This window comes from Xiphophorus hellerii, chromosome 23, assembly GCF_003331165.1.
Source record: "Xiphophorus hellerii strain 12219 chromosome 23, Xiphophorus_hellerii-4.1, whole genome shotgun sequence".
Lineage (NCBI taxonomy): Eukaryota > Metazoa > Chordata > Actinopteri > Cyprinodontiformes > Poeciliidae > Xiphophorus > Xiphophorus hellerii.
In genome coordinates this window covers 9,000,635-9,011,795 of record NC_045694.1, presented here as the reverse complement: position 1 = coordinate 9,011,795, position 11,161 = coordinate 9,000,635, and the positions used below count along the sequence as shown (strand labels likewise).

At 38.8% G+C, this 11,161-nt stretch overlaps 2 protein-coding genes across 2 annotated transcripts in view; both read left to right on the top strand.

Moving 5' to 3' along the window:
- Window positions 1-1,430: 1,430 nt before the first annotated feature.
- LOC116714281 (protein eva-1 homolog C) lies at window positions 1,431-9,777 on the top strand. Its single transcript, XM_032554754.1, is given in 9 exon segments — window positions 1,431-1,594; window positions 3,710-3,795; window positions 3,797-3,919; window positions 5,497-5,620; window positions 6,231-6,383; window positions 6,474-6,617; window positions 7,229-7,300; window positions 7,388-7,468; window positions 9,134-9,777. Coding segments are annotated over 9 exon segments (1,266 nt in total). The 5' UTR covers window positions 1,431-1,497; the 3' UTR covers window positions 9,520-9,777.
- Window positions 9,778-10,341: 564 nt separating this feature from the next.
- The window catches only part of ocrl (OCRL inositol polyphosphate-5-phosphatase), a 28,233-nt gene continuing 27,413 nt past the window's right edge, over window positions 10,342-11,161 (top strand). Inside the window, 1 exon segment of the mRNA XM_032554753.1 lies at window positions 10,342-10,782. Coding sequence (XP_032410644.1) covers window positions 10,741-10,782 — 42 coding nt within the window. The 5' untranslated portion in view covers window positions 10,342-10,740.

Here is an 11,161-nt window from a genome sequence, read left to right as displayed (position 1 = left end):
CTGGTTTTCCAACCCTGCAGCCAGACAGAGATTTAAAGAGGAGCGGCAAAAGCAACTGAGGTGGATTAGCAGCGTTTACCTTCAATTGCTGGTGTTCTATTCAGAATTTAGGAATTAAAGGAACTGGAAAGTTAATTTAGATGCTACAAATTTAATCTTTTCTTTGTGCATGAGCTCAGTTTGTTCAAAAATACATCTAATTATGAAAACAATTATCAGTAATTGTTTTCAAATTCAGCCAATTAAACTCTCCCTCACTTCAATATTTCACTAAATCTGTATTGGTGACCCAAACTAAATTCTGCATAAAGGCCCTGTACAACCTTGGGCCGGCCCTGTACTAATATTATATAAATGTTTCAGATCAACTTTTACTTACCTCACCTTTTCTAGCTTCCTGGGACTGATGGTTTGCTTATTATGATCCAAAATTAGTTCATTTGTAAGATTCTTTGTGCTTACTTGTGTTTTGTAATTGAATTGTTTTCTGCTTGATTTAATTAGATTTTATTTTTTTCATGGAGCAGACGTGTTTATGTTCTGTTTCTCTGCGTTTTCATTCTGGGTTCAGCCGTCATTTCCTCTCAGATCACATTCTCAAAGCGATTTGTCAGCTCGGTTCACCTGGTTTCCATGTCACTGACCACATTCCTCTGACCTCTTCCACTTTCTTTTACTCCATACAGGATCCTGCTGCTGTCTCACTCCAGGTATTTGGTCCTGGTTTATCAGTGTTTCTTATTTGGACTTTGGATATTTCTAGGTATATTTTTCCCCTAATTTATTTCTGTCTTAAAAGTGCAACTATTCTTTGTTATTCTTCATATTTTTATGCAGAGAGGTCTTTCTGTGTGTCGCAACAGGATAATGTGTCTTATTGCTTCATAAGAAAGTGAAAAAGTCCAGATCAGAATATGAAACACCACTTTTATTATTATCCCAACAATAAATTGACAAGTTGTTTCTAAAATTGAAGTGAAAAAGTTCTGAGGCTTTCCAAGTTTCAACATTTTCCTCCTAATGTAATGATGGTCATTCTGGTCAAACAACACAAATTTAGTTCCATCAGACCACAGGGCATCTCTAAATATTAACACATTTGTGTTTCTGCAAACCGTAATATAACTTTTTATGTTGCATTTGAAGCCCTGACTTCTTCTTTTCTGAGCGGCTTTTCAGTCCATTGTGGTAAAGGACCTGTTCCACCGTGTTTCACAAAGTCTCTTGATTTTTTTTCTGTTTGATACGGTCATTATCGCAGCATAACATTTTCATTTCTGACAGTATAATTGCATATAATTTGCAGAAGTTTACAAAACCATGACATCGTCATCTGGGTTTTACCAAATTGTTTAAATTGTCTGGTTTAAACTGTTGTTCACACAGCGAACTGCAGGGAGGCTGTGTTTTGTATTTTTCTTTTTGCAGACACAAAGGCATCATTGACCCGTTTCCAAGCACAGCAAACCCCAGTGCTCCGTTACTGAATCACTCACAATGATAGAGGCATGGAGTTTCTTCACATCTTTAGGTTTTCTTTCTCTTTTTCTTGCTCTCAAGACGCCCGTTGCACTTTCGGCACCTGATTTATCTCGTAAGTTCCTCACTTTCCTCCCTTTTTTTAATGTGTGGGTGAAAAAATGCTGATGCGTGATTTTCCACACGTTTGGGCTTCCACAACAGGAAGCGTCGAAAGACATTTCCTAACAACATGCACATCCTTCTTTCTGAGCTGATGATTTAGCTGGAAGACTAAAATCAGGGTAAAGAGGCAGCAGGAAAAAATATGAGGGAGAGAACCAGATATCTTTCTTTTTTTGACAGTGAAAGTAATTGCTGTGTGGTGATTTTTGAGACAGTTTTGATTTTAAGCTTTGTGTGTCTGACAGTAGCTGTTGAAAGTTTTTGTTTGGCAACAAGCTAATAATGGCTCTTTGTGAATAAGTGCCTGGTACGGTCCAGAGCAACCAAGGCAAAATGTCGCCTATGTAGGACATTACAGTGCTGTGCAAAAGTATTCAGACTTTCTATGCTTTTCCTCATTTTGCAACCATAACTCCATTGTATTTCATTGAGATTTTATGCAGAAGTAGTAGCCAAAATGTGGAAGGAAATGATGCAGATTTCAAGATTTTTTTGAAAATAAAACTACAGCATGCATTTGCACTCATCCCTCTTTATTCTGATATCCATAAATAAGCATATCAAAATATTCATACTTATGGAGTCCAACTAGTAAAGGGCTTGAAATGTGTTGTAAAGCATGAATAAATATTCCAGGATCTGGAAGTAAAGAGTTAATAGAGACATACACTTCAAGCTTGCAACTTGCAAAAGATGGTTGTACAAAGAAATAGTTGAAAACATGTTCTGCATTATTTTCTTCCACTTTACAAATGTGTGCTATTTTGTTCCATCACATAAGATCCTGATAAAATACATTAAAGGTGACTTATTATGCCTCCTCAAACAGATTAGGATAAGAATATAGCCACAAAATCATTCTTAAAAATGAGATTTTAGTCTGCTTATTTTGAGCTCCTTTCAGATTGAGATGTTCTAGGGCCTCTTGTCACTTTAAATCCAAATAATCTGCTGCTGGCCAAGCCCCCAAACTCAACGTTTACACATGAAAGTGGCTGCAATCTGACGCACAATTATACAACTGTACATGTTTAAAAAGCAGAAGTAGAGGCTCCTGTACAGCCAACAAGCAAGCAGCAAGGGGTTTCTGGATGGTAAGTCAACAAATAAACACCACTGTCTGCATATGAATTGCTTTTAGTTGCAATTACACTCATATTGGTTTACCTACATGACTTTTATGTATATATATAAATATATATTTATATTTTATAAACTTTATTTCTTATGGTTATATTTGTGTTGTTAATATTTAACACCTTAGATGGAGTAGCTTGTCAACAAATAACCAATTTTCCTTTGGGGATCAATAAAGTCTATTCTATTCTATTCTAAAACCAGATAACCAAATGAGCTGGAACTCAGTTTGGGTTGCTAGGAGATGGGTGGAACTCTGCTGGAGTTGCTAGGTGACAGCTCAATGCCCGTTGATTGTGACGTTACATTCTGGACGCTTTTGTACCAAAAATATTAACATAAACCTCAGGATGTTTTTTTAAGCACTTTGGCTGTTTCTAGAAGCAGTAGAAACCCAAACTGAAGTACAAAAACATGCAAAATATGAATTTTGTGTAGTAGATACCTTTCTCTAGATTCCCTAGTTTGTGTTTATACTAACAAATGTGAAAGTTATCCTCTAGAAATAGTCAAACCTACATTCAGTCAGTCACTATTCCATTAAATATGAACCACAGTCCCTGAGTTTTGGCTCACCAGCAGAGGTGGATCCCACATGACAGGCATCAGAGGAACTACTGTACATACATAAGAGACAGGGGGCCGCTACAGGAAATACAGATGGGAGGGAGGACTTCAGCGCGGTGTCTTTGTGTTTCTACGAAACATGATTGTCTGTGTGGTCATAGTCCAAACATTGTCTTGGAGAGCTACACCCAGTGACGGAGACTTGGGGACACCACCCTGTCCACATGAAGCAGGGCTGAGTCACATGGACTGTAAATAGCCACATTTATGTCTTACAGACCACTAATTGGTTAACAAGACATTCCTGATGAGTAAATATGAAAGAGGGAGGAAGTGAAATAATCTCCTATTTGTGTTTCAGTGTATCTCCACAGTATTCTGAAGAACCACACGGCTCACGCTTGTGAGGGAGACCTGCTTGTCATCAAATGTCCCTCCAGGACATCCTGTAGCCGTCCTATCGGCCTTCTATGGAAGACGAGTCCCTTATAAACACTTATGCCCTGCACCAAACACAAACATCACAGCAGAGGAGGAGGACACAGATTGTACTTCCTCCACCGCTTTAGAGGTAGATGAAACTGCAGTCATGTGATTTATTACAGGTAAAACTTTTCCAGTTTCACATCTAGGCTCCGTAATATCAGAACAGTTAAAGACAGACTTACAGTAAACCAGCACCCACCAGTTTTACCACCTCTTCAACAAATCTGTTCCCAACAGACGTTCATAAAAAAAAAACAATCTCAGTTTCATCATGGCCTCGGAGTGAGATACTTTCCATTCCATTGCCACCAAAACAATGTTAGCTTCTGACCGGGACGTTCTTTGCAAACCCACAGACAAAATATGTCATTGAATTTTAAATTTTTTTCTCACTTTTAATTATGAGATTAATTTAGCATAAATGCTGCCTCATACCTACTGAGGTATTTAGATGACAAAGATTTCTGTAGTTAAATTTGTTTTATCAGGTTATATATTGTGCCTTTATTAATCTGATGTTGAATATATTACTAGGTAAAAGTTTCCACCATAATCCCCTCTTTTGATAAGAAAATGTCATATTTTTATAGTAATCCGGTGGCAGTCCAAGATTTTTGGGGCCCTTAGCAGATTTTCATTTGGGGCCCCCGATACCAACATTTTAACACCAGCTGCTTTATCATTCCTAAGCTACATTATGTGTGTAACACACCTACTATCATTAGTGTGGTTTTCTATTTAGCTCCCATCACACCGATGTTGTTATGGCTGTTAATTTTAACTTTCCAGGAGTAGCTAACAAACAAAAATGTTTGGATATTGAAATACAGAGTGGTATTTAAGTCTGCTGTATTATTTTAACTATTTGAATGTAACATCAGCTGATAAACACCAATTTTTTGCAAGTTTGATATCTAATATTTCCCAAAGAGTGGCAACAACAAAAAGAGATTCACCTATTACTATAAAAATGATAGAAAATGTTTTTCTTCTTCTATCTCTAGCTTCAATAAGTTATTTTAACTTATATTTTATAGGGCTGGACAATAAACCAATAACAATATATCAATATAGATACTTGATCAATATAAATAAATATGATAGAATATTCAGTACATACGTAGAATACACACCAAACTCCAATTCAGAACCGCACAGCATTCTGGGAGATGTAAGCAGCTCAAACTCTCACAACCAGCTAAGAAAGGTTGGTGGAATTAACTAACTAATCACTCTTTGGTTACCTAGCAACTCACTGACTTTCTGGTTACCTAGCAACAGCCTGTTAAGCAACTTGCAGTTTCAAGTTTCAGCACTGTGCCTAGTAAATGCTTAAAAATAAACAATGATGAGGAGTAAAAAGTGGGGATAAAAGTTTTTCAGATATTTAAAACAAACAAATAAAATCACTAATTATTGATATTGATATTTATCAATATTGGCTGATGTGAAACTCTTATACAGTGTTTTCAGCCATATCTAATAATTCCATTTGTCAAAAGATTAAAATTTATGATTTGAAAATGTATTGGATTCCATTTTTTCATTTTCCATTTTTTCCACATCTTCCCTCCGGCCCTCTGAGGGCCCTCACTTTGAAAAACACAGATTTATTACATCATTGATTCATGTAGAATACCAGATGTTTTCCTGCTGTTGCAGAAGGTGCAGTCGGAGTGTCAGGACGAGCGGTCATGTCACATTCCCGTCCTCGCTCCTGTGTTTGGACCGGATCCCTGTCCACTCACCACCAAGTACCTCTTGGTGTCCTACAAGTGCAAACCAGGTACAAACAAACTACTGTGTCTTAGATTGAATTAACTATACTAAACATTTTGTTTGTTTTTCAGCTCAATATGCTACATGGTAAATGTCACATTAATGCTGGAAAATCCCTGCAATGAATGTTGGACTCATATTTTTTACATCACACACATATGGGGATATTACCAGGGATAGAAGACTTTTACAATATCCAAGTTGACTTGGATATCCGCATTCGAAAAAAAAAAAAAATCCAACCTGTGTTGTTCAGACTGTCATAAAAAGATCAGATACAGGTCGCATTAAGGCAAGAAAAAAAAAAATTCGGATTTGGGTCACTTTGGGCTGCTGTGTGAACCACCCACCTTATCAGTACATCAGGACTGCTGAACGTCCTGACTCTAAAAAAACATTTAATCCCAAAAGAGCATCCACAGGAAGTGGTGCAGTCAGCCTGAGGCCAACGCCCAGCAGCATTCAGGATCTGCTGCCAGCTTCCTGGAGCCAGACGCCACAGGACACCCACTGAGCTGTCCCACTCTCACTCAGTGGGACACCAATCATTTCACAGTCTGAAACATATCAGTCTGCAGATGCTTATCTGGTTTTGCTTCATAATTTGTTTTTTCCAGAACACCATCACACAAGACTAGTGTGTGAAAACGAGCGTCTGAGGCTGTTGTGTAAAAACGAGTCTGTCCTCGCCATCTACTCTGCTACGTTTGGACACCTGCTTCATGGAAGTCCCAACTGTCCTGAGGAGCCAGGATCAAAATCCGACATGGGTCTGAAGCAAACATTTAGTGACAAACAGGGGAAAAACTGGAATATCTGTGAGGTGTGATTTATATTTGTCTGTGTTTTGTCTGTTTCAGAGTGTTTGTCAGCTGTGGCTCTGAGGAAGGTTTCCCGCAGGTGTCACGGCAGAGAAAACTGTTCAATCTTTGCAGATACTCAAACCTTCGGGGACCCTTGCTTCCCCGGCACCAGGAAACACCTGCGAGTCTCCTTCACTTGTGGTAAATAACAGAGTGGATGGTGTTATCCACAGCTGAGGCACACCGCAAAACACAAAACATTACCAAGTATTCTTGGTTTTTAGTGCAAATATCTTAGTAAACTTGAAATAAAACAAAACTAACTTACAAGTAAATTTCAGCAAGATGTAAGAGTTTGCTTTTAAGTAAATAATTCATTAATATTGATAAAAGTACTATGATGATAATGTTGCAAAGAAGGATTCTTCATAAAATGAAGAAAAACATGGACAACCCTGACCATCCTCTTCATCAGATCTTGGGAAAACATAGTGTCTTCAGTCAGAGGCTTTTTCAGATTCTCTGTAATACAGACCGCTACAAGAGTAGATGCCAATAGCCATCACTATTTACTTTTTCAAGAATCTGAATTATTTTAGAATTTTAACTGAATTGAATTGAATATTAAGGAATTATTGACTTAAAATAAACTCCTACATCTTGCTGGAAAGTTACTTGTAAGTTAGTTTTGTCTTGTTTCAAGTGTAATAAAATATTTCCACTAGAAGCTAGACCAAAAATACTTGATAAGACTGTAGTGTTGCAGTGCAGCATGGCATTCTCCTGATGTAAACATATAATTTCCTCTTTAGTGCCCAGATATCTTCTTGAAGATGTGGGTCGAGGGTCGACTGATCCCTTCATGATTTCAGACCTCACACACGGTGAGGCACTAATCGGATTTTCTCAGGTTTTGTTGTATGATCTGCCCGGCTGACTGGTCTCTGAGCCCAGACCCCTCTCACCTGCAGGTGGATGGTACACTGGCCCCACCTACAGGCCGCAAAATGTGCTCTTTACCAACTGTCTGGAGATCATTGAAAAACTATTGGGTATGTGCTCTGATACCCTGAGACACCATGGGGTCAAGTTTTTTTAATGGACCCTTCTGGTATATTTTTCCACAGTCAGATGTAGAACAAAAGCCAAACTTAAGGCGTATAACATTTATTTTTGAAAAATGTGTTTCTTACTAACTTACAGAGAACTCAAGTTAGGTAGAAGTTAAGCCAGAGACATCAGCATTCTAAATAATTAGTTATGGCATTTGTGTCAGGGTTTCTTTGTGTTGCTTCCTAAAAATGCCCATATGACAGGTGGGCGCCCCCTTGTGTTGCATAAATGCATCTGCTTGTTTAGAAAATTTGCAAGTTTTTGTGCACTTATGAAAGAGTGAAAAGGTGGAAAGACTGGCTCACCCATCGATGGAATATCAAATCTGACTTCGTTCAAATAAAAGCAGCTGTAATGAGTTTTCTGAATGATTCATTGCCCTCTCACATTGCCAGATTTTCCATCCATCCATCCATTTTCTATACCTGCTTATCGACACGCGTTGAATGCTGTTGTGTATGCCCGGAAATTTCGGGCATGCGCAGAACGCTTGAGGTGTGCGCATGCGGTCCTTTTACTTGTTATCTGTAGCTGCGATGCCGCAGTAGAACAACCCCGTCAGCAAAATGAAACCTGGAGATGTAGGCATTATTAATTTAGTTTAGAGCGCCGCAGCAAAGGAAAAAATAACCCAGAAAAGCTGCTGAAGAGCAACTCAAAACGCCTCTTATTCTTCTTTTTTCTCCATATGGTCTACATTGCATAGGCACGTTGCCATAGCAACTGACTGACAACAGCGCCACTAATGTATCAGGATTTTCAACACCAAAAAACACACAAACATTTCCCAGAAAAATAACAAAACATTCAGTCCGTTACAGTTTTGATATTTACAGGCTTGATGTTTACTAAGTGATCGACTGAATGCAGCTGTGGTTGATTAGCTCATTTAAACACCTACTTTACTGATGATCTGTCAGAGATGATGTGTGGATTGTCTTTTTCCGCAGCACATCTACATGTTAAGATTGTCAAAGTCAAGCTAGCATAACCGACCTACTTCCCTCTCTCTCACTGTTTTTTATTAAAACTTTTTCCTGGCCTCCTTTTCTCATTGTTGTAGTGTTGCATCCCTTTTTCTTCTATATATCACACATACATTTAAGATTTAGTGTGTTATGTTGACAACTTGACAGCTAAAACTAGTGGTCTTTCATGTAAAATATCTATAAATGGGGTTCATGGTGAAAGTGTGAAAAAGCTAAAGGCCTATGAAGAATGTTGCTAAGAACTGTAAAGTATCACAATAAACAAAAATAAACACACCTGCCTGCACACAATTACTCATGCTAATGTTGAGGATTCCTGCAGTAAAGCTGATGGTGGGTGGGGTATGGTTGGTGTCAATTTAAATCTGTTGTTGGGAAAAATGTTTAACAACCAACCAGATTCTCTCTGCTTGTGTATTAATTTTATTTTAAAACCACTAAATGGATATCCAAGACTATCCATTTAGTCTTGGATAGTAACTGGATGAACATTATTGCATTTTAGAACGTGAGGTGAATTTATTCCTGCTGTATGTTGATATAACTACATCTTTGGTCTACATGAATATGGAGTGTGTTTGATTTGTGATTAATGATCCCTCTCCTCTCCTGCAGGTTTCCCAGAGAGAGTGGCTCTGTACTTTGTCTCTGGTATTTGTGCCGGTCTGGTGTTCCTGCTCTGTCTGTTTGGGCTTCGCTCCACACTGGTGAGAGACGTTAAAGATCTAGTTTCTGACCTGAACTATCAGCTGAAAGCCTCTCGCAGGCATCGCAAGGAGCTCATGGACGACCTCTTTGACGAAGATGTCTCAGACACTTCGTCCTTCCGCCACCTCACGCAGTCGTACCGCGCAACGGAGACTTTCAGCCCGTCCACCTTGTCAGTGGAACTGGTTGAGCGAGAAGTGCAGCAGACCAGAGCTCATCCCAACGGAGACATCTGGCCACAGCTGGACTCTAGTCCTTACGCCATTCACAAGATTAAAACGTACAGCAACTGATTAAAATCTGACAGAAACAAAAAGGAACTTTCATTTGCTGAGCGTCATTAATGTAGCAAAGTTTAGTGGGATTGGTGCACTTAAAATTAAAACTGACCACATGTTCTTTTAATTAATAATATCCTCATAGGAAAATCTTCCACCACTTTAACTGTTTTTATTAAACTGGTTTGTCTGATGTATGGAAAATATGAAATGAACACAATGTAAAAATATTAAAACTAATAAAAACCTATTGGTACTCCATACAGTGATGTATTTCTGCATCCATGCACCCAGCCTGCATTTATTTATTCTAATGGATCCTATATCCTGATTGGTATTTATAAATAAGAACAAACTGCACTACTAGAGATTTTAAAGAAGCTTTAATATAATATCCTTCAAATTGGTTCAAGTCCAATCTCCTCTATCCAAGAAGTTAATTATTTCTGGTGTAGAGCAGAGAATCACCATATTGATGGTAAATAAACCGTGACAGATACATGGGCCAACATTATTAGTCAAAAATACTCACAGCCAAAAAACAAATAAATAAAAATAAATTATGGAAATAAATGAGTTTGATTTTTATTTATTTTTTGTGCTAAACAGATGTTTATTACAAAACCTAAAAACATAGTCAATAACTTTTACAAAAACATCTACGGCGCTGGGTAGCCATTTAGCCACCTAGCTAACTAGAGCAAACCAGTGGTTATCTAGCTGAATTTAGTTTTGTAAGATTTTTGAATAAAAGTGTTACTGGATACTCCGTGGCAGTAGGAGGCAGTATAGTATTTATTCCTGATCCACTTAATTCTGGAAGCTGGACTCCGTCCGTGTTGACGAAGGTGGGTGGAGGAGAGAGCCCACATAGCGATCTCTTTACTGGAGGAGCAGCAGCGTTTCTGCTCCCAACTGCCCGCTCACGCTATGTTGCCCGACCGGTTGGCCTCCTGACACCGAACGGGATCTGAGGAAAGCGGGATAACATAACCGTATGTGACAGAGTTATGGACGCTAATCGAGATTTGTGGAGCTCTGCGGCTCGCTGAAACATTTGAGACTCCCTCTAGCTGCTGCCTAAGCAACGGCTAGCATTAGCCGCTGAAGACAAACAGCTGCCCGGAAGGAGGCCGCCGCGGCGCCGGGTTGGGATTTAACGTTCCTCGCCCCGACATTCCTGCCGATCCCACACAAAGCCAACCGCGAAGGGGTATTTATGTGTTCCGGGTAAGAATGGAGTCCACTTTGGGGATATCCAACGAGGAATGCTTGGCAATATCCTTTAAGTGATGTTTTCGTTTTATTTTTAGTTAGGGTTAGTCTAACCTTAGCTTTATGTATCTTGATAAGAACACAACCGACTTTTAATCCCCTGCTAACCATATGAACATATAATGCTACTAACATTGACTAAACCTATTTATATTTCAGTAACAGTCATTATTTAATCCAATGCAGCTGCTTCCAAACTGCATCCCTCTGTCCTGTTTTCCTTCAGATTATTTTGACTCCTGTTTTCACTTTCTATGGTTTCATTTTAACATCTATCTGCTGCCAGAATGAAACTAATCGATCAGTAAGCGCAGTGGGGTAATGATTGAGTTGAACAGGCCCTTTGTTGTGATGTCCACGCTGCTCCCTCATCCTCCATCAC